This window comes from Peromyscus californicus, unplaced genomic scaffold (assembly GCF_007827085.1).
Source record: "Peromyscus californicus insignis strain IS unplaced genomic scaffold, ASM782708v3 Scaffold_6__1_contigs__length_162567912, whole genome shotgun sequence".
Classification (NCBI taxonomy): domain Eukaryota; kingdom Metazoa; phylum Chordata; class Mammalia; order Rodentia; family Cricetidae; genus Peromyscus; species Peromyscus californicus.
The window spans coordinates 40435823-40463161 of record NW_026294584.1 but is presented as its reverse complement, the minus strand read 5'-3'; the positions used below and the strand labels follow the sequence as shown (position 1 = coordinate 40463161).

At 35.8% G+C, this 27339-nt stretch overlaps 1 protein-coding gene across 1 annotated transcript in view; it reads left to right on the top strand.

Moving 5' to 3' along the window:
- Grm8 (glutamate metabotropic receptor 8) overlaps positions 1-27339 on the top strand; it is a 797537-nt gene that overhangs the window by 505139 nt on the left and 265059 nt on the right. The window contains exon 7 of the mRNA XM_052720824.1: positions 3934-4134. Coding sequence (XP_052576784.1) covers positions 3934-4134 — 201 coding nt within the window. The remainder of the gene's footprint in view (positions 1-3933; positions 4135-27339) is intronic.

Sequence of the window (27339 nt, the reverse complement as noted above, 5' to 3'; positions counted from 1 at the left end):
AAGTCAGCAACTAAAAAGAAAACAAAATCAGGTAAATTGCAGTATTTACAGAGGAGGGAGAAGAAGAGGAAGAGGATGAGGAGGAAGATGTGCAGTAGAGTGATAAAATAAAATTGTCAATTATTGAATCTACTTTTAAAAAGGAACTACTTGTTTTAAATAGGATAAGTAATGAAATCTTTTGTCTGAATCTGTCAAATGTTAATGGACTGGACATTGTTAATGTAATTCTTGACTGTATACATTGTATATACTTATTGGATATAGTTTATCTTACATTAGTTATAAGCTACTTTTATTATTTTAGACAAAAAAGGGGAAATGTGGTGATATTGTGACCCCCAATATATTGTGAACCCTAATCAAACTTATCTGGGGTCAGAGAACAGTCACTAGATAGACATAGAAGCCAGGCATGGTGCACACACATTTAATCCCAGGGCTTGAGATCTCATGTCTTGCTTGGAAAAGACATGTGCCTTCAATCCCAGGAAGTGGTGACAGGAAGCAGAAGGTATATAAAGCATGAAAACTAGGAACTAGAGTCTTTTAGGCTTTTAAGCTTTTAAACTTTCAGCAGCAATTCAGCTGAGATCAATTGGATGAGGACTCAGAGGCTTGCAGTTTGAGGAAACAGGAACAGCTGAGAAGTTGGTGAGCTAAGGTTAGCTGTGGCTTGTTCTGCTTCTCTGATCTTTCAGCATGCACCCTAATACCTGGCTCCAGGTTTGTTTTTATTAATAAGACCTTTTAAGATTTGTGTTACAGTAGAGAAATTTTCCAAGCCCAGTATGAACAGCTTTATATGGAAGGTGCACATTCTTGTGTAAAATGTTCCCTCTGCTGTGTTTGCATCTGGAGCTTCAGCCTTTCCCCCTGTGCCCACTTTCTCTGCTCCCCTCGTCCCTTCTGTTTCCACACTCTCAAGAGGGAAATATTTAATCTCTCACACTTTCTTATTAATAGACCATTCATGTCTTTCTGGCTTCTACTTGAAATAAGCTCCAGGCCACCCTATATATCTAAAAACACGGTAGAAAGTTTGAAATTTATGGAATAGCAAATTATACAGTTATCCCTCTTGATCCACACATTTTACATTTGAAGATGAAGCCAAACATAAGATGTTTCTAAATGCACCTATATAAAGTGTGCCTGATATATTTCTCTCAGGCTTATCCCCGCCACAATCAAGTATAACAACTATCCATGCAAGTTTTGCCTTGTGTTTAAATATTACAAGCAGTCTAGGTATTTTTAAAATGAATGTGCAGTAGGTGAATACTACCATGTTTTCTAGGGGAGATTTCTTGAATATTCGTGAATACTGTTATTCACTGGAGATCTAGAAGAGAACTCCATACAGACCCTGAGCAGTGACCACATGGCCCTCAGCTCTTCATCTGATGGGCAGAGGGGAGGAAGAATTGACTAGATTTTCTTCTGTTTGCACTCCAATGAAAGAATTATCTTGATACAGTAGTACCATAAAATAAGCTAGGTCAATTTATACCTCTCATTTTAAGATTAGTAGACTAGGGAGTCATGACTCCCAAGAGACAGTACCCAGCCCAACCTGGCTAGGTCACAGTTTTCTGGGCAGTTTTTGAATTAACAGATTCTTCTTGTCTCTGTGTCAGGAGATTTGAGTTCAGCAAACATAGGGTGGCACTGGGAGTCTGTACTTGTGGGGATGAGTGAGATTTGGAAGAGCAGCTGTAAGCCTGTTGAACTTCACATTGACTCATCAAGTCCAGTAAATCAATGTCAAGGAAATACTGAGTAACCATCCAGGCCTCAATCTTAGATGCAGGTTTTTTTTTTCCAGTTTTCTCTCCTGTCTTTTCTTGCTCTTTGTTTGTTCAGAAAATACCATGGCTTTTCCAGGACTGCTCAGGTCTCGGTCTCATGTCCTGGGCAAAATTCTCAATTCAGAACTTACCAGAGTAGCTGGTAACCAGATACGAGTCTAAGAAGAAAGAACCAATATTTTAGTTGCTGTTTTCTTTCTTTAATATTTATTTATGAGTTGTCTATTTTATGGTTAAAACTGTGGGGAAATTTGAGGCAGAGCTGGAAGACTTGCTTCCCAGGGAATATGGTGAAATTGTGGGCTTAGCGGTACTGTGGTATTCAAACATGAAGAGAACAAAGAGACAAGGAGAGGAGATGGTTCCCATATCTGCATGATATATGACTTAGATCAGGCTGCGAGGGGTCAGCCTAGCCTTGGGACCTTGGAGGTACTCTTTGTGAAAACTGGCTGTGTTTCCTACTTTCCTAAACCTGCAATATCCTCAAAAGGAGATTTTAGGAAAATACTACTTTTGCATCTGACAATGAGAACCCAATTTTAGACTGAGTGTGACTTAGGCACATGTTATTTCTAGAGACAAAGCAATTTCAAATGTAAGTGTTGCAATCAAGTGACAAAAATGATACACAATTCTTAATTTCCAAGACATTATTTTTTCCAAATGACTTGAATCGATTAGTATTTTGATGTAGTATTTTACTCTCTGTTTTGAATTCTACTACGTCTAGATGCAGGTATCAATAGTATCGAGAATGTGTAGATTTTGAAGTTGGGAGAAAAGACATTGAGTTTTGGAGAATGGGCATTGGAGATAGAAAAATTAAAGAAAATCCATGTATGAAGTGGAGGAGCAGCATTTAGCATCGTGACAGGCTTTGAGGTCCAGAAAACCAGCCAATAGGAAATAAAAGAATGAAGTGCTAGAAATGACTGAGAGCAGAGGAAAAATGTCTAATGATCAAATGAAGGAAACTGAGTAAACAGGTAACTAAATTTATTTCAGTATAAACACCCTAATATTAACCATTTCAATCTAACCTACTAAACTTAGAAGATGTATACATCAGTGTTAGGAAAGTAATTATTTATTGTATTTAAAGATTTTTTTTATTACACATTACTGGGGTCCATGAGCAAGTCTGAAGTACATGCTTTTGTTTCTGAGGAATAAAGTTTGGATAGGTTGGGGTGATAGGTAGGACTTTCTAACATGTTATTTTTGTTCTTTTCCTCATACCTCAAGCTCTGGACATTTAGAATGTTTTCTCCCAGAAGAAAGAGAAAACATTGAGTTTTCAGTCTGACACATGGGAAGCTTCTAGAATCTGTTCTATGTGCCTTGTGACCATCATCCTCAAAGGTCCCAGTTTCCTCAACTTCAGAATGGGACAGTTAGATTATTGCTGATGTCTAATTTATTTTTCATTTTTAAACTCCATGCTGCTATTGCACTTTAAATGATAAACATCAACCTACACACTGCAGCTATCAGCCCTAACTATGCCTAAATATGGGTACAATTATTCCCACTGACATTCATTTTGAGAGACCTACATCTTTTTAATAGAAAAGAGAAAATTGAGTTCAAAGAGAAAATAAATTGAATGATTCTTTTAAAGATATCCAGAGTCACTTAAGCAAACATTATCATTTAATACTTACAAAATTACTTCTAAATACAGCACTTTCAAAACAAGAATTGATATGAAGTGGAGAGGAACCTTGCATTAGACCACTAATACAGTGGTTCTCTGGAAACAAAACCATGAAAAGAATCAACATTTTACAAATTTTCCTTAAAAAATAATAGCATTACCTAAATGTTACATAGTTACAAGAAAGTAAAATAAAATGGGACTCGAGAAGGAAGAAACAGAGATTATGGTCATATATTATCTCTATTATGGCTTTTATATACTCATGCTGCCAGTTAAATAATTTCTGCTCTTTACAAATAACAAAAATTCAAAACCAAGTATTAAAATCTCACTTTGTAAGGATAGGACCAATATTTAAAAAAATGGCAGTATCTCATTAAGTTTAAAGGATGGAAATCACCATGCTTTTCTCTTTAAAATCCAATACTGTCCATTGATGTTTTCCATTTTTCTTTGCAGGACTGGAGCGAATTGCACGGGATTCATCTTATGAACAAGAGGGAAAGGTTCAGTTTGTAATTGATGCAGTGTATTCCATGGCTTATGCACTGCACAACATGCACAAAGAACTCTGCCCAGGATACATAGGCCTTTGCCCAAGAATGGGTACCATCGATGGGAAAGAGCTCCTGGGTTACATCAGGGCTGTGAATTTTAATGGTAAGTCACAACTTTATTTCTATCTCAACATTAAGCGACAGGGATTTTCACACCCCCTAGCCAGAGAAGATGTTTGGACGAAGTAGAAATCCAAAGATAAGAGGCAATACGTCTTGCTCAGAAGTGTGAATTTTTCCACCTGCTTTTCAATCTCAAACATATTTTTGTACTGCCCTTAATCTGTTTCTGAAAGAAACGAAAGTTAAAAATAACTCTCTATCAATCAAAATATTCTACTTAAATCTTGCTATTTCAGAAATCATTTAGAAGGCTCATTCAGAACCACTGGCAGTAGATCAGATTTATTTAAAAATATTTTGCTCATACCATTACTAGTGAAGACCTTATAGAAATTTGTTTTTCATATGGTATTAAGCTTCTTTTTTTTTTAATTTATTTTATTTCATTTGCATTGGTGTTTTTGCTGCATGTATATCTGTGTGAGGATGTCAGATCTTGAGTTACAGACAGTTGTGAGCTGCCATGTGGGTGCTGGGACTTGAACCTAGGTCCTCCAGAAAAGCACTCAGTGCTCTTAACCACTGAGCCATCTCTCCAGCCCCTGGTATTAAGCTTCTTAAACACTAAGCTGATGAGGAAAATAGGTGGAGTTACTTTAATAATCAAGACTGTTGCATTTTTATTTTTATGTCTATTTTTCCTTCTATTTTCTTCAATGATTTAGTCATGTGGTAGCGAGGAATTGAGTGATGCAGTGTAGATGGTGTTTTTTTTTTTTTTTTTAACTGTAGAAGCAGAAATATTGCTTTTGTGACTGTCACAAGAACCCAACACAGGATATGTTGGATTCACAGTATTTGATTGTGAATTTCTGAACTGTTTGAAATGATAGAGTTAGTGAATGCTTCTGTCCTTTTATGAAAGTGGTAATGGTTGCTGCCCATGACTTTGACCATCATTTTCAAATAAAATGATAGAATGCTCTGAGCTGTCTAATTCTTTCAGCTTGGCTGTAATCCACACAATGGACATGCCTTCGGGCCATGCACAGTGCCACACTGTCTATCACAATACACTTCGGTGACCTCAGCTGCCAGCCTTTCTCAAAGCAGCACAAGGTCATCTTCAATTTAGAATTCAAGTGGAAATGCCATCTCTTGCTTTGTACAGGCAACATAAGGAATAATGTTGTCTGTAGTGAGTACAGGACACCCTCTTCAACAGCAAAATTTGCTAGAATCATTATATAGCATTAACTCTTTTGTTAATATAAACACTAAGGGGAGTTTGAAAATAATTTTCATGCAGCTATAAAATTGAACAAAAGAGGATTGTTACAATGTAAAGTTATTTACTCTAATGTGAGGTTAGGGAACACTTCATTTCTCTAACAGTGTTAGGAAGTAGGAAGAAGAATGCAAATGAGCAGATTTTTCTCAATAACTGAAGCTCACCTCTGAAAAGGAACTATTTTACAGAAACACTCAATGAATGCAATTTAAAGGTGAATTACTAATTTTACTTTTATCTTAACCATGCATCAAGAGCTAACCCTTCCTGATGGCTTCAATTATTATACTAACCTCCAATGTAATGATGCAATTATGGACTATTAGAGGGTGTCTTAATGTCTAATGGCTGTTAAGACAATTTGCCTCTGGACTCCAATGATCCCTGAGTTCTTCAGCCCACGTTTTATAGGTTAACTCACTTCTGTATAGTCTGTCACTGTTTCTGTTCTTGTCTTTCATACTGATTTCTTCCATAATCTTCTACCTTTAATTTGCTATAGACAGAGAAGTAAACATAACTAATTTAGTTAAGGGGTATTTATTGAGCACAGACTATGTTCTGTCTTTAGATGCTAAAGATATATTACAAGTAACAGACAAAACAGGAATTTGAGTTTATTAGAAAAGATATTGACCTGATTAAAAAAGAAGAAACTGTAATGATATAAAACACAGTGGGTACTGAAAGAAAAGAAAATGTTATTATAAAGTTTATAAAGGAGAGATTTAGTCTAGAGAAGAGAGCAAGGGTAAAGCTGAGACATCTCTATAGAGACCAGGTGTGGTCTTGTAGGTATTTCTAAGGCTTGTTTGAACTGTATGGAGAACATGCTGAATCAGCATAGTATCTATGCCAGATACAATAGTCCGCAAGCTCCCAACTAGGCTCTTGGGAAATACATGGTGTTTAGTGTAGAGACTTGAAGGAAAATTTCTCCATGGTCCTCGAAGGTGTGTTTTATGAGGGTTAAGATTTGTTTGTTGATGATACATGGTGAGAGACTGGAACATGAACTTAAGGAAAGCTTAAACAATTATTTTATTTTTTCTGGCCATTAAAAAAATATCTCAGTATTGAACCACCTACTAATGTTCACTCATAATTCATACCTTGGCTGTTCATGATTTTTAGAAAGGCATATGAGTCTGTTCAAACAGAAGTACAACATCAAAGTATTAACAAGGAAGAAAACACTGATTTAGAAACTAAAATTAAGGACTTATTATGCATTTTCAATACAATCAAAACCTAAAAGGGACCTGCAGTAAAATCAGTGTGATGGGGGAGAATTCTAAATAATCTCAAGGGAGAATACTCTTTGAAATTCTTCTAAAAAGAGGTATTTCGTGGACCTCTGGCAACCAAATGAGCAATGTTATTTTTCAGTCATAGATGATGCCATCTCTTTGACTGTTTTGCATAAGTATAATCAAAGCTAAGAAATACAGTTGAGCATTTCATGAAAGACGTTTCCAAAGAGGGTGAGAATAATACTCCTTTTGCTGTCTATGGATATGAGGATGTGCTCTGTGATGAATGAATAAAGAAAGTTTGTATACCCTGTTTTCACAGTTCTGTCCTCTATGTCATACTCACAAATAAAATGTTTCAGTCACTTAATGTAAGAATTTCTGGGTTAAAGGGAATTGGCATAATCAAGGCTTCCTTTTGGCATTAGCTGGCCTTAGAAGCTCCTTAAAGGGTCTCCGTTGCTGCGTGGTGCTCATTTTCTGACCACACACTTAGTCTCACTACTTTTTGCAGGGCTTCATAAGTTGTATATAGATGTTTGGAATTTGGATTCTCTTTTAGGTTCCTAGCAATCTGCTGTTTTGTGTCATTAACTGCAATCTCATTGAGTAGATTGTGTTGGCCATGGCCAGTGTTCTCACTTAATTGGACAGACAATCAAGGACTGGTTGTATGATAGGTTCCATGCGCCATGCCAAATATTCTTCAGGACCAACTTTTACTTTCCTAAGAGCCCAGATGTGCTCATGTAGAACTAGAGCTGCCTATACTACATGGCAGCAAATATGTTTCAGGAACATTCTAGCAATGTTCTTAAAGAGTATTTTTTAAAAGGGAGCTTTACAGGAAAACTTACAGTTTTGTACAGTTTTACTGTCCAGGATCAATGAAATACAAAATGTTCTTTCAAGTAATTAAAAAGTGACACCCCAGAATTGACCATTGGATAGAAGCATTTAATAATGATCATTTACATACCGAATTGTGGCTGTGTCAAAGAGAAATGGCTTCTTTGTAATAACTTTACCGAGCCTTTTTTTTTTTTACATGAATATCAGGAAATACTGATTTATTTTGTGTGTTGGACTCATAAGTTTGAATTAGTAAAACCATGCATTTGGTTTGGAGGAAGAATCTCCAACTCTGTAAAGAGGAGGCAATAAAGTAGCCCAAGCAACTGGATGCTGTAAAGACTGTTGGTATAATGGGATCATGCTGTATAGACTGTTGGTATAACAGGATCGTGCTTAAAGTTGTTCTTACTGAGACTATAACCAAGGATAACTACTTAAACAACAGTTTGGAGATACATACTTAGTTTAAAAGACCATATATCTTATATTATGTTTGAAAATTGAGAATGTAAAGAACGTGCTAGAATTTAGGATGACAAATCATTATATTTTATATCCACTTTATTCTATTACAAATAACTATTTAAAGATGAAGTATGTAGTCAAAGTACTAAACTAAATATTACCACTCGACAACAAAAGCATAAGCTGCAATAGTTGTTTTATTTATTGTAATCTGATTGATTTCTCCCATTACTGGAACATTCATTCCTGATTCTGTAGTGTAAGCATGTTCTGAGTCCTGGCATCTGTAGAACTGATTATGTTTTTCATCCATGTTTTTGCCACCTTTCCTCTCCTCCTGGCCAAGACTTGCCTTTTAGGTTACTTTTATTGCAACTATTTGAACAAAACGTTCTTTTTATAAATTTTTAAAACTCTAAGATCTATCATAAGAAAAACATAAAGAGAGAAGAGTTCATTTTTTTTTTAAATTTAAGCAACCATGTCAATTCCTTACTCCAAAATGATAAAATATTAACACTCTACATCTTGTATAGAATCAAAGGTTTTCCAGAACAAAAGAACCATACTTAGCATAAAAAGTGTTGAACAGAATTTAAGAAATAGCTTGCCATTCTTTTTAGTTTTCCTTGAGTTCAGATTTGTGAGCTCAGTTTAGGGGAAAGTCGAACATAATAGCATGTATTAATTAGGATTATTTGTTTGTTTGGTAACAAAAACAACCTAAATGTATATAACTAAGGTAACACAAAGAACTTATGAAAACATGTCAAGAAAACTCAAAGGAGAATGTGAAATATTTAAGAAAAGAGATGGTTCTAACAAAATACAAGCCAGCTCTCTGTCTTTGTTCATTATTGTACTGACTTTTCTTATATTTGATTTTCAGAGCAACCCAAGTACACCCTACCAGCTAGGATGCAGTTTCTTTCACTTCAAGACAACAACCACTGAGACTTATGATGCCATATATATTTTATATTATATTATACTAATATATTATATGTAATACATGATATTTATTTGGCTATAAAGTCTCAATTCCAACTTTGAGGCACTTGAACCTTCTGAACAAACTCAGATCAGACAGCCAATGCTTTCCAAAGCAAGTAGAGCACGCCTGATTGTCACATGTGCTGCTAGGGTTTGAGGGGGTGTTTGTAACATTTCTTTATGTGACTTAGTCTAACCTGGGGAGTAGAAAGGAGAGGAGGGTACTATTTAGGTCTCTGAGTTGGGTTGCTTCATTAGGTGACAAGCATTTCTTAGGCTGAGGGAGACACACTTCGGACTAGAGCAGCATCTGTGAGAAGCAATGCAGATATCAATGGAGTGATGTAATGTTAGCCTTCACATTGTGGCTGGATGCCCTGACACCAAGTGTGAGGTGCCCCTTACCTGTACTGAGAGGTAGTGGGTACATCATTACTATGCTCAGCTTTCTAGGATAAAACAGGCCCATTTGCAAGAGACAGGCATTAAGGTAAAATTTACCAATGCTTTCTTTCTTTAGAAACTTAATTCATTTTAAGAATTTAATTCAATAATTCTATAAAATACAAGTATAAGTCTCTGAACACTGTAGTCCTATTATGAGGCAAATTTGATTTGCATAAGATATCTTTAACTATCTAAAAAGTATAATTCAATATTAAGAAAATGCTCTGCAGCCATGCTAATAGGTCAACTATGATTAATATTTTATGATATTGTATAAAGTCATCTTGTTAAAATATAAATTGCATTGTTGTAATAAGTACAAAATAAACCATGTTGAAAGAGAATGGATTTTAAACATGATAAAATACAGTTCTCTCCGCATCTAACCAGTATGTTTATAGTTATTTCTATTAAGTAGGTATACTAGACATATTGACACTGTCATTAATGTCCTGTAAATTAAAAATACTATAGCAAAATATAAAACAAAATAGCAAAGGTTATTATTACAAGAGAAAGATTATCTTTTTGTGTCTCCATTAGATTTAAATCATTTGATCAGACAATATATTTTAAAAATTAAAATATTTATTTTAGAAAAATAATAAGAAAAGAAATTAACATAAACATTAAGAGACTTCTTACATAATCATTACTTTATGTAAAGTCAATCTCTGGGATTTTTTCAAAAAATTTTTAGAATACTGACAACAAACAACACATAATATGAGAGAACATTTTTTTAATCTTAGATTCTTTTTTTCTCAGATAATTTTAAAATTAAATTATTTCCTTTAATTTTTGAGATCATAATATAATTACATCATTTCTCTTTCCCATTTCTTCTGTCCAAATTCTCCAATATATCCACTCTCGCTCTCCTTCAAATCCATGTCCTATTTTTCATTATTTGTTGTTACATTTCTATATACATGTATACACATATATATTCTTAAGTACATAAATCCAGTATGAGAGTAACTTTGACAGATATGTGATACATTTGAAAAGATGGAAAGACATTTCTTGTCAATGAATAGAGGAGATAATTATTAGAACATTTTAATAATTTTCTAATAAATCTACATTGGGGCTTAGTATAACTACAAAAGAAAAAAGAATATTTTTCTGAATGTTTAGATAAATGATATTATAAAATTTAATGGTTAGAATAAATGAGCAATGTTAACTAAGGTTATTTTGGAGATATTCTTCTTGTCAAGCATTTAATATAGATGCAAATATTAAGCTTTAAAATTGTAATGATCTATCTAGTGTATAACCAGTAATATATATATATATATAGGTTACGATAAATGGGACTTGATAGAAATAGCCAGGAACAGGTAGTTACTATAAAGAAACAAATTTATACATTTCTACTATCACTATGGAGGAATTTAGTTATAGTGTGATAAACATAGATTTAGCCTTCTTTTGGGAAGGTTAACTTTATTTTTATCATTTGCTTACCAATTACAGTAAAATCAATTGAACAATAAGTGAAACTATTTCCCTGTACAAAGGTGAATTTGATTTTAAATTTAGCTGGAAAAAGGATGAAAGTTTGTGTGTGTGTGTGTGTGTGTGTGTGTGTGTGTGTGTGTGTGTGTGCGTGTATGTGTGTTGAGAGAGAGGGAGAGAGAGAGAAGAGAGAGAGAGAGAGAGAGAGAGAGAGAGAGAGAGAGAGAGAGAGAGAGAGAGAGAAGAAATGATCTTATTTAAATTGGTAAGTTTAAAATCTACATAGAAATAGGAAAATAGGATATCTTTGATTTCATGGAAATCGTAAGGTTTCAAATATTGGAAATAATAAAGCCATTCCACACTGAAGTAAGCTTAGGGATATACTAAATTGTGTGTAAAGTGTTAATATTTAATATATTGAAAGACACATAGATTGACATAAAATATAGCATTTCCAAGGATTGACTGGTGAAACTTGTGGATTTTAATAGGTATTTGAATATGTTAAAATTCTATAAAGAAATCTGATCCCCAACAACAGACTGTTTACAGTAAGCCAAATCTACCAAAATTAAAATGACAGTTGTAATTATTAAAAGATAATTATGCCATGTGTTTCAAATATGTGAGAATAGATATTGATCTGATTTCTTTGAAAAGATAAATTGATCAGTATATTTGATAAAAAATAAGTCCTCAGCATAGAGTCCAGGCTTGCCTTGAACTTGCTATGTGGCTTAGGTCATGGTGATTGGTTATCCTGATTCAGCTTCCCATGTGCTTGGAGTACAGGTGTGTTCTACCGTGCCTGGATGATTAGTATATATAAAATCCTTATTTTCTTATTTTTGTGACATATATTCTAAGGACATTATTTGAAATATGTGTATTTGCAGACATTTATTGAAAAAGGAAGCAAACTATTTTTATTCTGTTTTTACTTAAAAACAACAACAACAACAACAACAACAGCATTATGCTGGATGTGGCATAACATTATGACCGAGCAGTGGATCCGAGTCTTTCTCTGCCCCTGACACCACTTTGCTCTGTTGTGGGTCCACTCTAACCATCAGCACATCTCTCACCCAGAAAGATTATAGAAAAATGGAAATCCTGAGGTTTCTTTCAGCTCTAAAATCTCTACAGATCCTTTTAAAAGAAAAAGGTGCGTTTTAAAAACACCACAGTTACACTCATTTTATCCTTATAAATTGGGTAGACTACGTACATTTCAGCAGCAAACTTACAAGGCACAAAGCAGAAGGGCTCTGCGCTAGGCAGCATGTGCACAAATAGTAATAAACTATGGGTCTGTGAGATTTTCATAACCTAACAAAAGAGGCACAGAAAGTTGTTATCAATGATAATTGAATTCGATAAGTGATATGTTGGAGACATGGGCATGTAAAAATCCTAACAAGTAGAGATTTAGCAATGACACAAGTGAGGCTTGAAGACTACAAAACAATCAGGTTACATATGACTCAAGTTGTGAACCGAGTGTGACATTTCCACATACAGACAAGATGTGGATACAGCGTTTAGATGGAGAGGATCACAGTAAGAACACTGAACATTCACAGAGAAGAGCGCTCAGGGGACCACTTGAGATATCAGGCTGACGGGATGAGGTTGGATCCATTTGAAATTACTGCCAAGCTCTGCTGTTCAATTGTGGAATACCAGGCGAAGGGGAACGGAATGAAGTGTTTTGAATAAGATTTAACGTTCTAGGAAAAGTGTTGCAGAAAAACAATGTCAGGAATTGGAAGACTAATTGAATGAGGATGAAGGCAAAGAAGCTGAGTCAAAAGACAGCAGTCTAGGTGACGGAAGAGCATCGGAAACCAGAGAATGGATGGACACAGGAAGCAGAGATCGCCTGCCCTCTCACAGGCTCCCTAAGAGCTTTCTCTGCATTTTTGTGACTGACCCACAACTGGAATAATTTCAGTATTATGTTGCATTTATGCTATTGATCAAATCGATACGATCAGCTACTCCATTAACTTCTATAAGTAGAAAGTGAAATGCAGACGTCAGTAGATGGACAAATTGAAATAAAATCATTGTTTTAAGTGATGATATATGATTTCTTTATGATTAAAGTTAGCTTATCTACTAAACAGAGATAAGGCAAAGTTGAACAGTTTGAAGTGATTATTGATTCTGAAAATACTAACCTTTTGGATAGCTACCCAATTTGAAATTAATCAAAATAGCATTATTAAAAATTTGGAGGTATGCTACATTTTAGTTTATGTGGTATTGTATATGTACATGTGTGGTGTGTTTCATGCTTATGTGATATGTGTGTATGTATATATGGTGTGTGTGTGTGGTGTTTATGTATGTGTATGTGATGTTTAGTGCATATGTGGTACATGTGTGTATGTATATGTGGTGTGTTTGTGTGTGTGTGTGTGTGTGTGTGTGTGTGTGTGTGTGGTGTTTGTGTATGTGTATGTGATGTTCAGTGCATATGTGGTATGTGTGTGTATGTATGTGTGTTGACTTGTTCATGCTGTGCATACTTGGGCTGCAGGTTGATGTCAGTTGTCTTTCTGTATTGCTCTCCACCATAATTTTTCAAACAAGATCTGACACTAAGCCTAGATCCCACCTATTCAGCTAGATTGGCCAGAGAACTCAAGAAAGCTGCCTTTTCTTCTGTGTTGGGGTTTCAGACACAGGCTTCTGTGCCAAGGGTGCTCAGATCTGAAATAAATTTCTTATACTTGCAAAGCAAATGCTTGGTAAACACTGTGTGTCTCCAAGCCCACTTCATAATTTTGAAATGAACAGTTTTTAGGTTGTTCCTACAAATATTTATTTATACATTTAAGTAAAGTGAATGTAAAACACAGAAACACTGACTATATGAAGATAAATGAACAAGGTTATTTAAAATTAAGTAATTTTTGTTCCTAATTTAGAAAACTTAAATTGGCTACAGAGTATTAATCTTAAAAATTAAGGCATGGAGAAATTTGACAGTAAAATCATACCTGCCTCTGTTTTCTGAGAAATGTGATAAACTGTGGATTTTAAAAAAGTCAACTTTCTTTTATAGCCATGAAGAATAAGGTTATCAATGTTATATGTATTTTCTTAAAATGAGGTATAGCTTGCAGGACATAGTTGGAGTTACTCTATTTTTTAAGTCTTGCTCAGCTTCATGGACTTTATAGGCTCCTTTGACTTACTATAATTGTTTTTAAAATCACATTTACTTTTTATGTCAATTTTATTTATTTTTTTTGTGTGTGTGTTCTCACATTTTGTGACACACATGTGTGGGTCAGAGGACAGCTTGGAGACACCAGTTCTCTCCCCACCATGCTGTAGGTACTAGGGACTGAACTCAGGTCACAGGGCTAGGTGGCAAGATCCTTTACATGTTGAACCAACTTACTGGCCCTTGTTCTTTGTCTTGTGATTCCTCTTACTCTTCATCATTCACTGTAAACAGAAGGATGGGTGATGAGCCAATCCTAGAGACAGATGGGCCTAGCCTCTGGGGGTTGAGACCTAGAGTTCCTGTGAATTATAAACATACAGTAACAATTAGAAAGTATTTAATAAACGGATGATGGACTAGATGATAAATACATAAACAGGGACTGTTTCGTCAATAGTGCTATCATGATGTAAGTGCATGTGCCACCTGGCAGTGACGATGAGATCAGTGGCTGAAGACTGAGGATTTAGTAATCTTTCAGAGCAGCCAACTTCAAAATGCAACATATGAGGATCGATAACAGAAGTCCAAGTCAGATACTGGGGAAGACGCTTGTGTTTCACATGACCAACAAGATTTTGCCAGCTGTGTTAGCCTCTGGAAACAGGCACAGAAACGTGAATGCTTCTGCCTTCTCAGCAGAAACGGAAAAGTATATCACTGCCAATATGAGTGTGTGACTTGTATAGAGTAGGCTGAATGGAGTTCATTCTCTCTTTATTTCCTCTGTTTCTTTCAAACATTACATACATTCCTTTTTTAATGAACTAAGGTATTTAATGGAAAAGGTCCCATGTTATAAGGGGTAATTATTTTCTGATATTTTCTTTTAGCAAGTATCTGCCTGGAAATGAAAATGGAGCCTTGATTATTTTTCTCTTTAAGGTTATTAACTCTTATAATTACATTAAGTTTTAATCACAAAGTTAGTTGAAAGTGAAGGATGTAAATGAGAAAGTTCTTTTAATTTTTGTTGGATAGTCATTAAACTAAGGGATTTAGTTTTCTTAGGTCTTTGGATATGTTCAAAAACTATGACTATAAAATAAACTATATAAACACTTTTGAAACAGTTAATAACTTTATCTCCCCCTCCCTCCCTCTCTCTCTCTTTCTTTTTCATTCTTTCTCTCTTGCCTGCCTTTCTTGCTTTCTTTCTTGTTTTTTGTAGCTTGAGTTTTCCTGCCTGGCCCACAGTCAGGACAAATCTCTCTCACCCGCCAGTCCCACAGCCTCTCAGACCCGACCAAGTAAACACAGAGACTTATACTGGTTTCAAACTGTATGGCCGTGGCAGGCTTCTTGCTAACTGTTCTTACAGCTAAAATTAATCCATTTCCATTAATCTATACCTTGCCACATGGCTCGTGGCTTACCGGTATCTTCACATTTTGTTTCTCATCGTGGCGGCTGGCAGCGTCTCCCCCTCCAGCTTCCTGTTCTCTCAATTTTCCTCTGTTAGTCCCGCCTATACTTCCTGCCTGGCCACTGCCAATCAGTGATTTATTCATTGACCAATCAGCAACACATTTGACATACAGACCATCCCACAGCAGTTTAGACTTTGCCATCTTCCTGCCTTAGCTTCCAGTTTCCTGCAGTGATATCCATGTGCCATCATATCTGAATCACGAATTTTAACTCTTTTAAAGTATTTATTTATGGAATTTTATAGGCATGTAGCACTTACTTAAACACTTGGCAAATGTCTTTTGTCTACTTAACATATCATTTGTATTTTTCCTCTTTTCTTTCTCACACTTATCTCTTCATTGTTATATCTTAAGCTCTTTTTCTTCCCTTCTAAGCTGTTGATGGACAGACATGAGCTCAAATTCTAGCTCTCCCACACAGGCTTTGAAATTTTGAGTAAGTCAGTTAAATCTTATAAACCTCTATAGTTTCATATTTCAATTGGAATAATAAGCACACACATTTTATAAACATTTAATGAGACACTTCTTGCTTAAGGGCTTAGTGCGACACCTGCATGCTGTGAATAGCCAACATATGCTGTTATTTTTCTTTCTGCCTCCTGAAAATAACAAACCCTCTGAATATGTCTACTGAGCATCCAGCAGACACAGAAACTACCCAATTACACAGATATTCTTACAAACCTCCTCTGCATACCATAGATATCAAACACCTGATATCTCCTATAATTAGAGACAGTGTGTTGTCTGAATGCAACTTATTTCCTCAAGGTTTTATTAATCCTCTATCAAGATTGCTTAGGATTTTTTTTTCTCATTTTCCTTGTAGTTACCTTCTGAGTCTTTCATTTATTGTTAGAAGCTTAGGGTGAGATATGGGAATAAGAGGGCAGGACACCCATACTAGTCCATTTTGCCTGGAGTGATTTGACAGGATAGGTGAGGGTAGAAACTCTTACTTCAAATAGCACCCATGTGATGTGTACTAGGATACAATATACCTTCCATAGTAATACTCATGATGGAATCTCTCTTATTTACAAGCTAAAGGAGAAACATAGACTGTGAAAGAAGTTAACTAAAACTTGTTGGTTACATCCAACTCAAGCAAAAGAGCTATACACACTCATAACTATGCTCACAGGTGAGAGTAAGCCCCACACTATAGAATTAGTTGAAAATCAAAATTTGTATTCATTTTGTTCTTTTTCCTTTTGTGTATGGTGTGTGCTTGTCTTTCTCTGTGCATGTGGACCAGTGTATGTGTGCATTCAGACCATACGTAGATACTGGGTGTCTTCTATCATTCTCCATATTATTTTTTGATTCATCATCTTTTGGTGACCCCAGAGTCCATCAGTTGAGCTAGACTGAATGGCCAGAGAACTCCAGGGTACTTCCTACCCTTGCATCACAAATGCTAGAATTACTGACATATGCAGACATGCCTGATATTTTACATGGGTAGTAGTAGAGATCTGAACTCAGGTCCTATACTTGTACAGTAAGCATTTTTGTATATTGAGTTATCTCCCTAGCCCTCTATTCATTTTTTAAAACAGAAAAGAAAATGTAAATTTTGGCAAATAAATGGGATAAGGTTCAAGTCTCATAAAAGGTAATAATTCCTCAATTACTCTTAATGCTGCTTAAGGAATCTCTAATACGCCCCAGATCCTCTACCTTCTTTTGCTGATTGGTTTTATAAAAGACCTTATAATTTATATTAGCTCCTGAGAAGTGCTGTGCAACTCTGTCCTGTGTAAGAATAATTCTAAATGCACATTCTTTTCAGTTTCTGGAAGTATCCTTAACTTCTCTTCCGTTCTTTGCTATTTTATGTAAACGTTACACATATGTTAATTTAATTTAATTTTTTTTTTGAGGTAGTGCCTCCTTGCATAGCTGCAGCTGATCAGGAACTCACTCTGTAGATCAGACTGACAATGAACTCACAGAAGTCTGTCTGTCTTTGCCTCTTGATCGCTGGGGTTAAAGATGTATCACATATCCTGGTGATTTGAGTTAAATTTTATATTCCCTCTCTCTACTATCTCTTTGCTTTATTTAAAACTAGAGGAAATGAAAAACCATATTTGCTCTCATTTTCTTATATTATAAAGAAAGTATAAAACGCATATAGGGGAGCTGTAAGAATAGCTGAAAACTCGAGACATCCACAAAGAGAACATGGAGCACCGGTGCAAACCCATGAACCTCAAAATTACATTTCTGCTTTAATTTAGTGATTTGTTTCAAAAATATTTTTCTACCCTGACACATTTTACTCATTTTTCCTCCAGAATGTGTAAATCTATTTGATCTGCTAAGATTAGCAATGACTAGATAGCACAGTATGTAACAAAACAATGTTTCTTTCCAAGGATAATAATTAGAAATGAGAAAATAAGTACTATAATAATAAAAATAAAATTATATATATAATCATATGTCCCATCGTTATTGACATTCTGAGCCTATGATTTTTGCTCTGTAAAAATAAGTTTAGAATCGCAAGGTATAATGAAAATATGTGCAATACTGTTTATTATTTACATATTTTCTTATCATTTAAAAATATAAATGAAACAGTGATTATGGGATGGAGGAGTAGATCTTGGAGAAATGGGGAAGATGTGGGATGAATATGTTCAGAATATATTTTATGCATATATGACATGCCCAAAGAATAAAAGTATATTTATTTGAAAGTCAAACAAAAACAAGCTTTTCTGCATCAGTCACCATCCATCACTCTCTTCACAGAGCAGCCTGGATTTCCTGCCTTTGTATTATGTAAGTGAAATTGCTTGAACGTCTGGCTTCATTTCACTTCAGTTTTCAATACAGAGCAAGTAACGGACATCTCCACCAGCAATGTTAGATTCAATTATTTAAATTTACTTTGTCAGATATTCAGTATTTAATTTTAAAGCCCAATGAACTATTTTATAGAATAATAACATTTAATCTCTATTAATGAGGTTTAAATATATGAAGAATTAAGCTTTTATTACAATACCCATAATTTCTTTGAAAGTGGTAAAGAGAATATTAGTTAAAAAACCTCCTCATCTTGGACATGTTACTACCATATTATGAAGAATAATAGACTTTACTTTTTAGAAAGTTTTAGTTTCACAGAAAAATGGAGTGGCCAGTACAGAAAAATTTATAGTTGACACCAGAATTCATTATGGACATGCGTTTTATGAGCTATCACAATTATAATGACGTATAGCCAATGCTGTAATATCATGTGAAAGTAGCTCTATTCCCCTAAAAGTCCCCTGTCTTTCATGTATTCATACAGCCTACCTCCCCGCAATGCCTGGAAATCCTGGATTTCTTTTTTGAATCCCCATCCATATAGTTGGAGTTACAAGATGGCCTTTGTGGAATGGTTTCTTCCACTTAGGAACACATATTTAGGTGGGTTTTTTTTTTCAAGTTTTGGAAATGAAGTTTTTGGAAGCATATAAAAATATTTCATTGTATAGATACACTTACCACTTTTTATCAATGTTTACACTGAAAGACATTTTTGTTGCTTCCAAGTTTGGGCAATTGTGAATAAAGATCCGTGGGCAAGTTTGTATACAGACTTAAATTTTCAGCGTTTTGGGTAACTATAAAGGAACTTGTTCCTTAAGAAAGTTCATCATGAGCTGAGTGGTGGTGGAGCTCACCTTTAATCCCAGCACTTGGGAGGCAGAGCCAGGCAGATCTCCATGAGTTTGAGGCCAGCCTGGTCTACAGAGCGAGATCTAGGATGGGCACCAAAACTACACAGAGAAACTGTCTTGAAAAAACAAAACAAAACAAAACAACAACAGCAACAACAACAAAAGAAAGTTCATCACGTTCAATTGTTGAAATGCCATTGGAAGTGAAGTGAACCTTTCGTTGAAGCCAGAACTTAATATGTATGTGTGTTTATGTATCATCATTGTGTGTTTTGTGAATTGTTAGAATTGAAGGACCTATTATATTATTATGTAAAAAATTAGATAAACAAAAACTAAATTTGAGTTTAAAGACATTTAATAAAGAAATTTCCACATAGACATAGATTTCAGAAATATTGAACACTTGATTTATACATGTTAACATTTGATGTGAATCCTGGCATACATTTCATCCTTCTTCCAGGGAACAGCACTCTCATGACTTTCAGTTTCAATTTGCATCCCTGGAAAGTACTTCCCATGGCCTAATTTCATCAGTCTTTCTTCTAGACACGGAAGAGAAGGAAATTGCACAGTTGCATATAATTCTCTAAGCAACTAAAAACGTCAGTGTGAGGTTTGCCAACACGTTCTTTTCTCCTTGGAACGCACTTTCTCTTTACCAGGGAGCAAAGCATATTTGCTTTCCCCAGTTCAGCTATTAATGACAATGTGTCAAAGTTGTCACAAACTGTGGAGTCAATAATGTTAGAGTGCTAAGGATATATTTGAGGAAACACCTGTGTTCTTCAGCATGCACTGCTCCCATTCTACATACATTCAGAAATAATTTTCTACCCATACCTCTATATCCTGAAATCTCATTGGCTAGTTGTCATAAAGCTTCAATCCCCAAGCCTTGGAGAGTAGCTTTTTTCTTTCAATTTTTTATAGGGTGGATTACGTTGACCGATTTTTGTTTGATGAACCATTCCTGTACCACTGGGATGAAGCCTATTTGATCATAGTTGATGATCTTTTTGATGTGTTAGTGGATTCATTTTGAGAGTATTTTATTGAGTACTTTTGCAGCAATATTCATGAGGGAAATTGGTCTGAATTCTCTTTCTTTGTTGAGTCTTTGTGTGGCTTGGGTATCAGGGAAACTGTGGACTCATAAAATGGATTTGGCAATATTCCTTCTGTTTCTCTTTGGTGGAATAAAATGAGAAGTACTGGTATTAGCTCTTCTTTGAAAGTGTGGTAGAATTCTTCACTAAAACTGTCTGGCCCTGGGCTTTTTTGCTTGGGAGACTTTTAATGACTGCTTCTATTTCCTTAGGGGTTAAATGTAGGTCTGTTTAAATAGTTTATCTATTCATAATTTGACTTTGGTAAATGGTATCTATTAAGAAAATTTTTCTTTTAGATTTTCCAATTTTGTGAAGTACAATGTTTTGAAATATGACTTAACGATTCTCAGTATTTCCTTGGTGTCTGTTGTTATAGTCTCAGTTTTAGTTTCTGATTTTGTTAATTTGGATATTCTCTCTGCCTTTTAGTTGGTTTGGATAAGAGTGTGTCTATCTTGCTAATTTTCTCAAAGAACTAAATATTTGTTTCATTGATTCTTTGTGTTGTTCTCTTTGTTTCTATATTACTGATTTCAGCCCTCCATTTCATTATTTCCTGCCTTATACTCCTCTTTGTGTGTTTGCTTCTTTTTCTTCTAGAGTTTTTAGGTGCACTGTTAGGTTGCTCCTATGAGATCTTTCTAATTTCTTCATGAGGCATTTCATGCTACAAATGTTCCTCTTGACACTGCTTTCATTGTGTTCCATAAGTTGGGCTAGGTTGTGCATTAATTTTTGTTGAATTCTAGGAAGTCTTTAATTTATTTTTTTTCCTTGACCCAGTGGTGATTCAGCAGAGAATTGTTCAGTTTCCATGAGTTTGTTGTTTCTGTTGTTGAAATCCAGCTTTAATCTGTGGTGGTCTGATAAGGTACAGGGGGTTAATTTAGTTTTCTTTAATCTCTTGAGACTTGCTCTGTGACCGAGTGTATGGTCAATTTGGATAATGTTTAGTGAGGTGCTGAGAAGAAGGTATATTCTTCTGTGTTTGGGTGAAATGATCTGTAGATATCTGTTAGGTTCATTTGAATCATAACATCTGTTAGCTCCATTATTTCTCTGTATAGCTTTTGTCTGGATGACCTATTCCCTGGTTAGAGTGGGGTATTGAAGCCTCCCACAATTAATGTGTGAGGTTTGATGTGTAAATTAAGCTTTAGTAATGTTTCTTTTACAAATGTAGGTGCCTTTGGGCTTGGGGCATAGCTGTTAAGAATTGCAATGTCCTGTTTGATTTTTCCTTTGATGTGTATGAAATGTCTTTATCCATCTCTTTTAATTAATTTTGTTTGGAAATCTATTTTGTTAGATATTAAAATAGCTACACCAGCTTGCTTATTAGGTTCATTTTCTTGGAAAATCTTTTTCCAACCCTTTACTCTGAGGTAATGTCTATTTTTGAAGTTGAGGTGTGTTTCTTGGATGCAACAGAAGGATGGATCATGTTTTTCTATCTATTCTGTTAGTCTTTTTAATGGGGAATTGAGTCCATTTACATTGAGAGATGTTAATGATTGCTGATTCATGTTATTTTGTTGTTGGTGGTGATAGGTGTGTGTGTGTGTGTGTGTGTGTGTGTCCCATCTTTGGATTTTTCTAGTGTGAGATTATTTATTGCCTCTGTTTTCATGGGTGTAGTTAACCTCCTTGGGTTCGAGTTTTCCTTCTAGTATCTTCTGTAGGGCTGGATTTGTGGATAGATATTGTTTACATTTGACTTTATCATGAAATATCTTGTTTTCTCCAGCTACAGTGATTGAAAATTTTGCTAGGTATAGAAGTCTGGGCTGGCATTTGTGGTCTCTTAGAGTCTGTAAGAAATCTGTTCAGGCCCTTCTGGCTTTTAGAGTCTCTATTGAGAAGTTGGGTGTAATTCTGAGAGTTCTGCCTTCATATGTTACTTGGCCTTTTTCCTTTTCAGCTTTTAATATTCTCTCTTTACTCTGTATGTTTAGTGTTTTGGTTATTATATGGTGAGGGGACATTTTTTTTTCTTGCCTAGTCTATTTAGTGTTCTGTAAGCTTCTTGTACTATTATATGCATTTCTTCCCTTAGGTTAGGAACATTTTCTTCTATGATTTTATTGAATATAATTTCTGGGCTCTTCTCCTTCTTCTATTCCCATTATTCTTAGCTTTGATCTTTTTATAGTAGTGTCCCAGATTTCCTGGATGTTTTGTGTTAGGATCTTTTTGATTTAATATTTTCTTTGACTGATGAACCTATTTCCTCTATTGTATCTTCAATGCCTGAGATTCTCTCTTCCATCTTTTTATTCCATGGGTGATGCTTGCATCTGTCTGTAGTTCTTGTTCATTTACCCAGATTTTTCATTTCCAGACTCCCCTTCATTTGTGTTTTCTTTATTGCTTCTATTTCTATTTTCAGGTCTTTACAGTTTCCTTCACCTGTTTGATTGTTTCCTCTTGGCTTTCTTGGCATTCTTTAAGAGATTTATTGATTTCCTCCATTTTTTGTTTGTCTTTCCCTCAATTTCTTAAGGATTTTTTTCATTTCCTTTAAAAAAATTTATGTTTTATATCCAGGTAATAATTTCCCCTTGCTCTACTCCTCCAAGTTCTCCCACTCTCCGTTCCCAGCCCCCAATCCACTCCTCCTCCATTTCTGTTTAGGAAATGGCCCATCTCCTATGAGTATCAACAAAACATGGCATATCAAGTTGCAGTAAGACTAAGTACCTCCCCATGTATTAAGTTTGGGCAAGGTGACCCAGTGTGAGGAATAGGGTCCTAAAACCCAGTAAAACAGTCAGAGACAGCCCCTGTTTCCACTGTTAGGAGTCCCACAAAAGGACCAAGCTATATAACTGTAACATATATGTGGAGTGCCTAGGTCAGTCCCATGGAAGCTCCCTGGTTGTTGGTTCAGTCTCTGTGACCCCCTATGAGCCCAGATTAATGGATTCTGTGAGTTTTCTTGTGGTGTCCTTGACCTCTCTGGCTCCTACAATCCTTTCCCCCGCTCTTCTGCAGGCCTCCCTGAGCTCTGCCTAATGTTTGGCTGTGGGTCTAAGTCTGTTTGCATCAGTTCCTAGATGAAGCCTCTCTGATGACCTTTGGCCTAGGCCCCAATCTATATGTATATCAGAATATCATTAGGCATCATTACGTTAACATTTCTTTCCTCTAGTATATTAATTCTATACTAGGTCTCTGGGTCATCCAGTCTGTGGGTCCTCATACTTCAGGTAGTGTTAGAGGTGGGCTTACTCTCCTGACATGGTTTTGGCCATTCCCTCAATAAAGACCTCCATTCCCTCAATAAAGACCTCTATCATCTTCATAAAGTTGGTTTTAATGTCATTTTCTTGTGCTTCAGCTGCGTTGGAATGTTCAGGTCTTGCTGTCATAGGATACCTGGGCTCTAGTGGTGCCATATTGTTCTTCTTGTTGTTAATTTTGTTCTTACACTGGTGTTTAGGCGTCTGGGTTTGAGATGATTATTGGTCTAGGTATTGTTTCCTAAGTTTGTCTTCACTGGATGGTGTTTTGTTCCTTGATTTCTGTTTCTTTCTGATCTTCTGACCTAAGTGGCCAAGGGTTCTGGTATTGAATCTTTGGGTCTAGTAGGTTGTCTCCAGTGAGTCTTATATAGCTTGCAAGACCTCTGGAGTTTTGGGTGCCAACGTTGCTTCTAGGGTTCCAAATACTCATGTGACCTCTGGGGTTTTGGGTAACTGCTTAGTCTCTTAGGACTCCTAGTATGACATGGCCTCCTTTTCTGCCAAAATTGTGGACTGGAATATGGCGCTCAGGGGAGGTGGTCCAGTTGGGGGCTGTTGGGCCAGATTTAGAGAGTGCTAGCTGGCTGTGGGTAGTTCTTTCCTTGGGTCCCTGGAACCAGGCTGACCTCAGGTAGAGCAGAAAATCTGCCAGAGCTCTGGGCTGGAATATGGAGCCCAGTGGAGGGGGTGCTGGAGTCCCCAGGACCAGTCTGCTTCTGGTAAAGCAGCTGAAGTTGTGGTCTATTAGTATATTTTTAATATTATGGTTGAACAAGAATCAAAACAGTTTAAAGTAATGTGAACCACATTGACCACTTTAGTTCAACTTTACAGTATCAGAATTTTGGTACAAAATGCTTTCAGATTAATGCAATGGGCTATTTAGAGTGTTAAGCATCAACTGTGGGGTTTTAGGGAGCACAATCTAGTGAGCCCCTCAGGAATCCCATCTTTTATTTACAAATAACAGATTAGGTGGTTCAACTGGATAGTGTAAGAGAATAAACTTGGAGATTTGTCAAAGCATAAAGACATTTCAAGGGTTTCTTAAAATAATAACACCTGATTGGCCTACCTATATCTGGCATTTGGTTGGAATTAGGAAAAAACTGTTAAATGCTATGCCGTGATCCAGCAACAGTTCTCTAAGACTTTAAACACTTCTCTTTATGGAAAAGTGAATATGATTACTTAATCACTGTGATTGCAAAGAATTTTCATAGTTTTTTGACAAGGATAACAATATCATACATACATAAAATTGAAGGGTTCGAATCATTTGAAATGTAAATTTGAAAGGATCAAGTATACTGAACTCCGCAGCCTTTAGGGAAAACACTAAATTGCTTCAAGCTTCATGTTCTTTTCCTCTCTTCATGATATTTAAGTTATAAGCCTCTTACTAGTATTTGAGGTAAAAATAGTATTTTTTTTAATTTGGCATTCTCATTCATACAAATTATGTGTATGAACATTAGAGGTCTCTAATAAAAATACCCCAGACAGTTGTTTAAATTTGTTTTAACCTCACTGCAGGTTTCCTGATGTTAAATTTGAATTCATCCATACTGAATATTTTTGGTTTCTGATTAAGTCAAGGAATTGGTACAAGACTTAAGTAAAACATTCATTTCTATATTCATTCAATGGTTCAAATACCAAAGGGCCCAAAGCAGGCCAACGTCCTGAAAGTAGCCCATTTAAATTGCTAAGAATGCATTCATTCAATAGATTATTCATGCAACAGATTGCTGATGAGTGGTTTCTATGTCTTTGTTAGAAACTGGTCAAGTAAAACAATCCATCCCTTTGTGAGCAAGCAGTTAAAAAGCAGCCTACGAGATCCTCCCAAGCATTACAGTGATAAAGCAGAGACCATGGAAGAAGAGGGTGGTGGAATTGATTGTGCAGGAATTAGAGAAGGTGCTATCATGGTGGAGGTATTTGAACTAAGGTTGTTGTGATTATGAAGAGTCTAGGAAACAATGTGTTTTTGCTTTCAGATAGAAAAGAGATTTGCTCCACTACCGTGAAAAATTCATTTGTTCCATGAATTAGATCCCTTTTACTAATAAGTATAGTATTTTTTTGTAATTCTGAAGATGGTTTTTTTATTATTCCTGGGTTTAGGTGGCCCTTCAGGTAGTTCCCACTGTATGGACACCCAAAGTGCTCCATGAACAAATCTCAATAGGACTCCTCAAAGCACAACACTGCTCTTGAGAAGTACCACTTTGAAAATATAAGTATTTTCTTTGAAGTTCACATGATAGTAATGAACACTGCGGGACCATTCTGTCATACAACTGTCTCCTCCATTGTAATAGCAGCTGTTGGAAAGCAGATAGCATAAAGTACTGCATTAGATAATAGTCATACTTTTAATCATTTCTTTATTTTTTTAGTTTGTAATATGAGTACATAATTTCTACCTTCTCTATCTTCCCTCCAATTTCTCCCAATTGTCTTCCTTGCTCTCTTTCAAATTCATAGTGTCTTATGTGGAAAGTAGGGTTGGTCATACTTTTAGCTACCCCCTACCAGCAAGACATTAGCCTATTGTGGGCTTTTATAGAGAGCAGAGTTTCTCCATCCATTCATTTCCTCCCTTCTCTGACCACAAGGAGGAGGCAGCTGGTTTGGTGGAGTCAGGCACAATCTTGACCTTTGTACACTTCATATTCTGTTTGAATGTATGGGATGAAGGTTTTTATTAGTGGAATCCTCAAAGGAAAGCAGTAATAAATGCTGAGACACATGAAGCAGGTTGGGCTTTTCTGCCTTTTTTCAGTGGAAGTGTTTTTTTCATATATGGCTGCTGACCAAAGATGGCTGTCTTAACCTGAGAAGCTCAGGCACAAGCTGATCTAGTTCTGCTGAAAATTGGGCCCTGATGTATAACTTTTCCTAATGAAGCTAGAAACAAGGAGACTTCTGCAGTATCTCCTCCAGTTAAGAAGTTTCACTATGGAGTTTGAAGTCAAAGCTACCATGAATTCAAGCACAATTGTGTCTTCCTTTGCCTATTTGAGGTATATGTTTCCTTGGAGACATCCATAAAAAAGGAAATACTGGCTAAGCCCAGAGGAACCTGAGTAACCTAACTTTCATACCTACACAATGCAAGTCTTTTGCGGAGCATGAAAGTAAAGAAAGTCCTTTAAAGAGAATGAAATGAAGGTTAGGTTTCACAATGTGAGCATGAGCATGTCCACACATGATGGAGAAGTTGGAATAAGTATAAAAGGTATCCCTCAACACATGATGTTTCTTTCTCCTGTCCATTGTAATACAATAGGGAACTTAAGAATAAAAGAGTATCAGCAACACAAAGAAGCTACACAACACTGCAAAAGAGAGGATAGGATCTGCCTCTGCTTGTGACACATGCTGTGGCAATGTGCAGTTCCTGACTTGGAAACAGTTTCTTTTTCAGTACCTTGTTTAGCCACAATGGTATATTTGGTGGTATTTTCTTATATATTTCTCCAGGAAGCTCCAACAGAAAATGTGAGGTTGATAAAAATGTCAACATTTATTGCTCCTCTATGCTGTGCCAGGTAGGTTTCTGAGAGCTATTCACATATGATCTCATATAATCCTCAAAATAACACAACAATAAACACAGGGATAAACATCACACCATTTCTGCAGATGAGGAAGGTGAGGCATTGATCCACTCCCCTTGCCTGAGAAAGTGATGGAGTCAGGATTAGAGCCTTTGAAAAATTACTTAGTTCATAGTTGC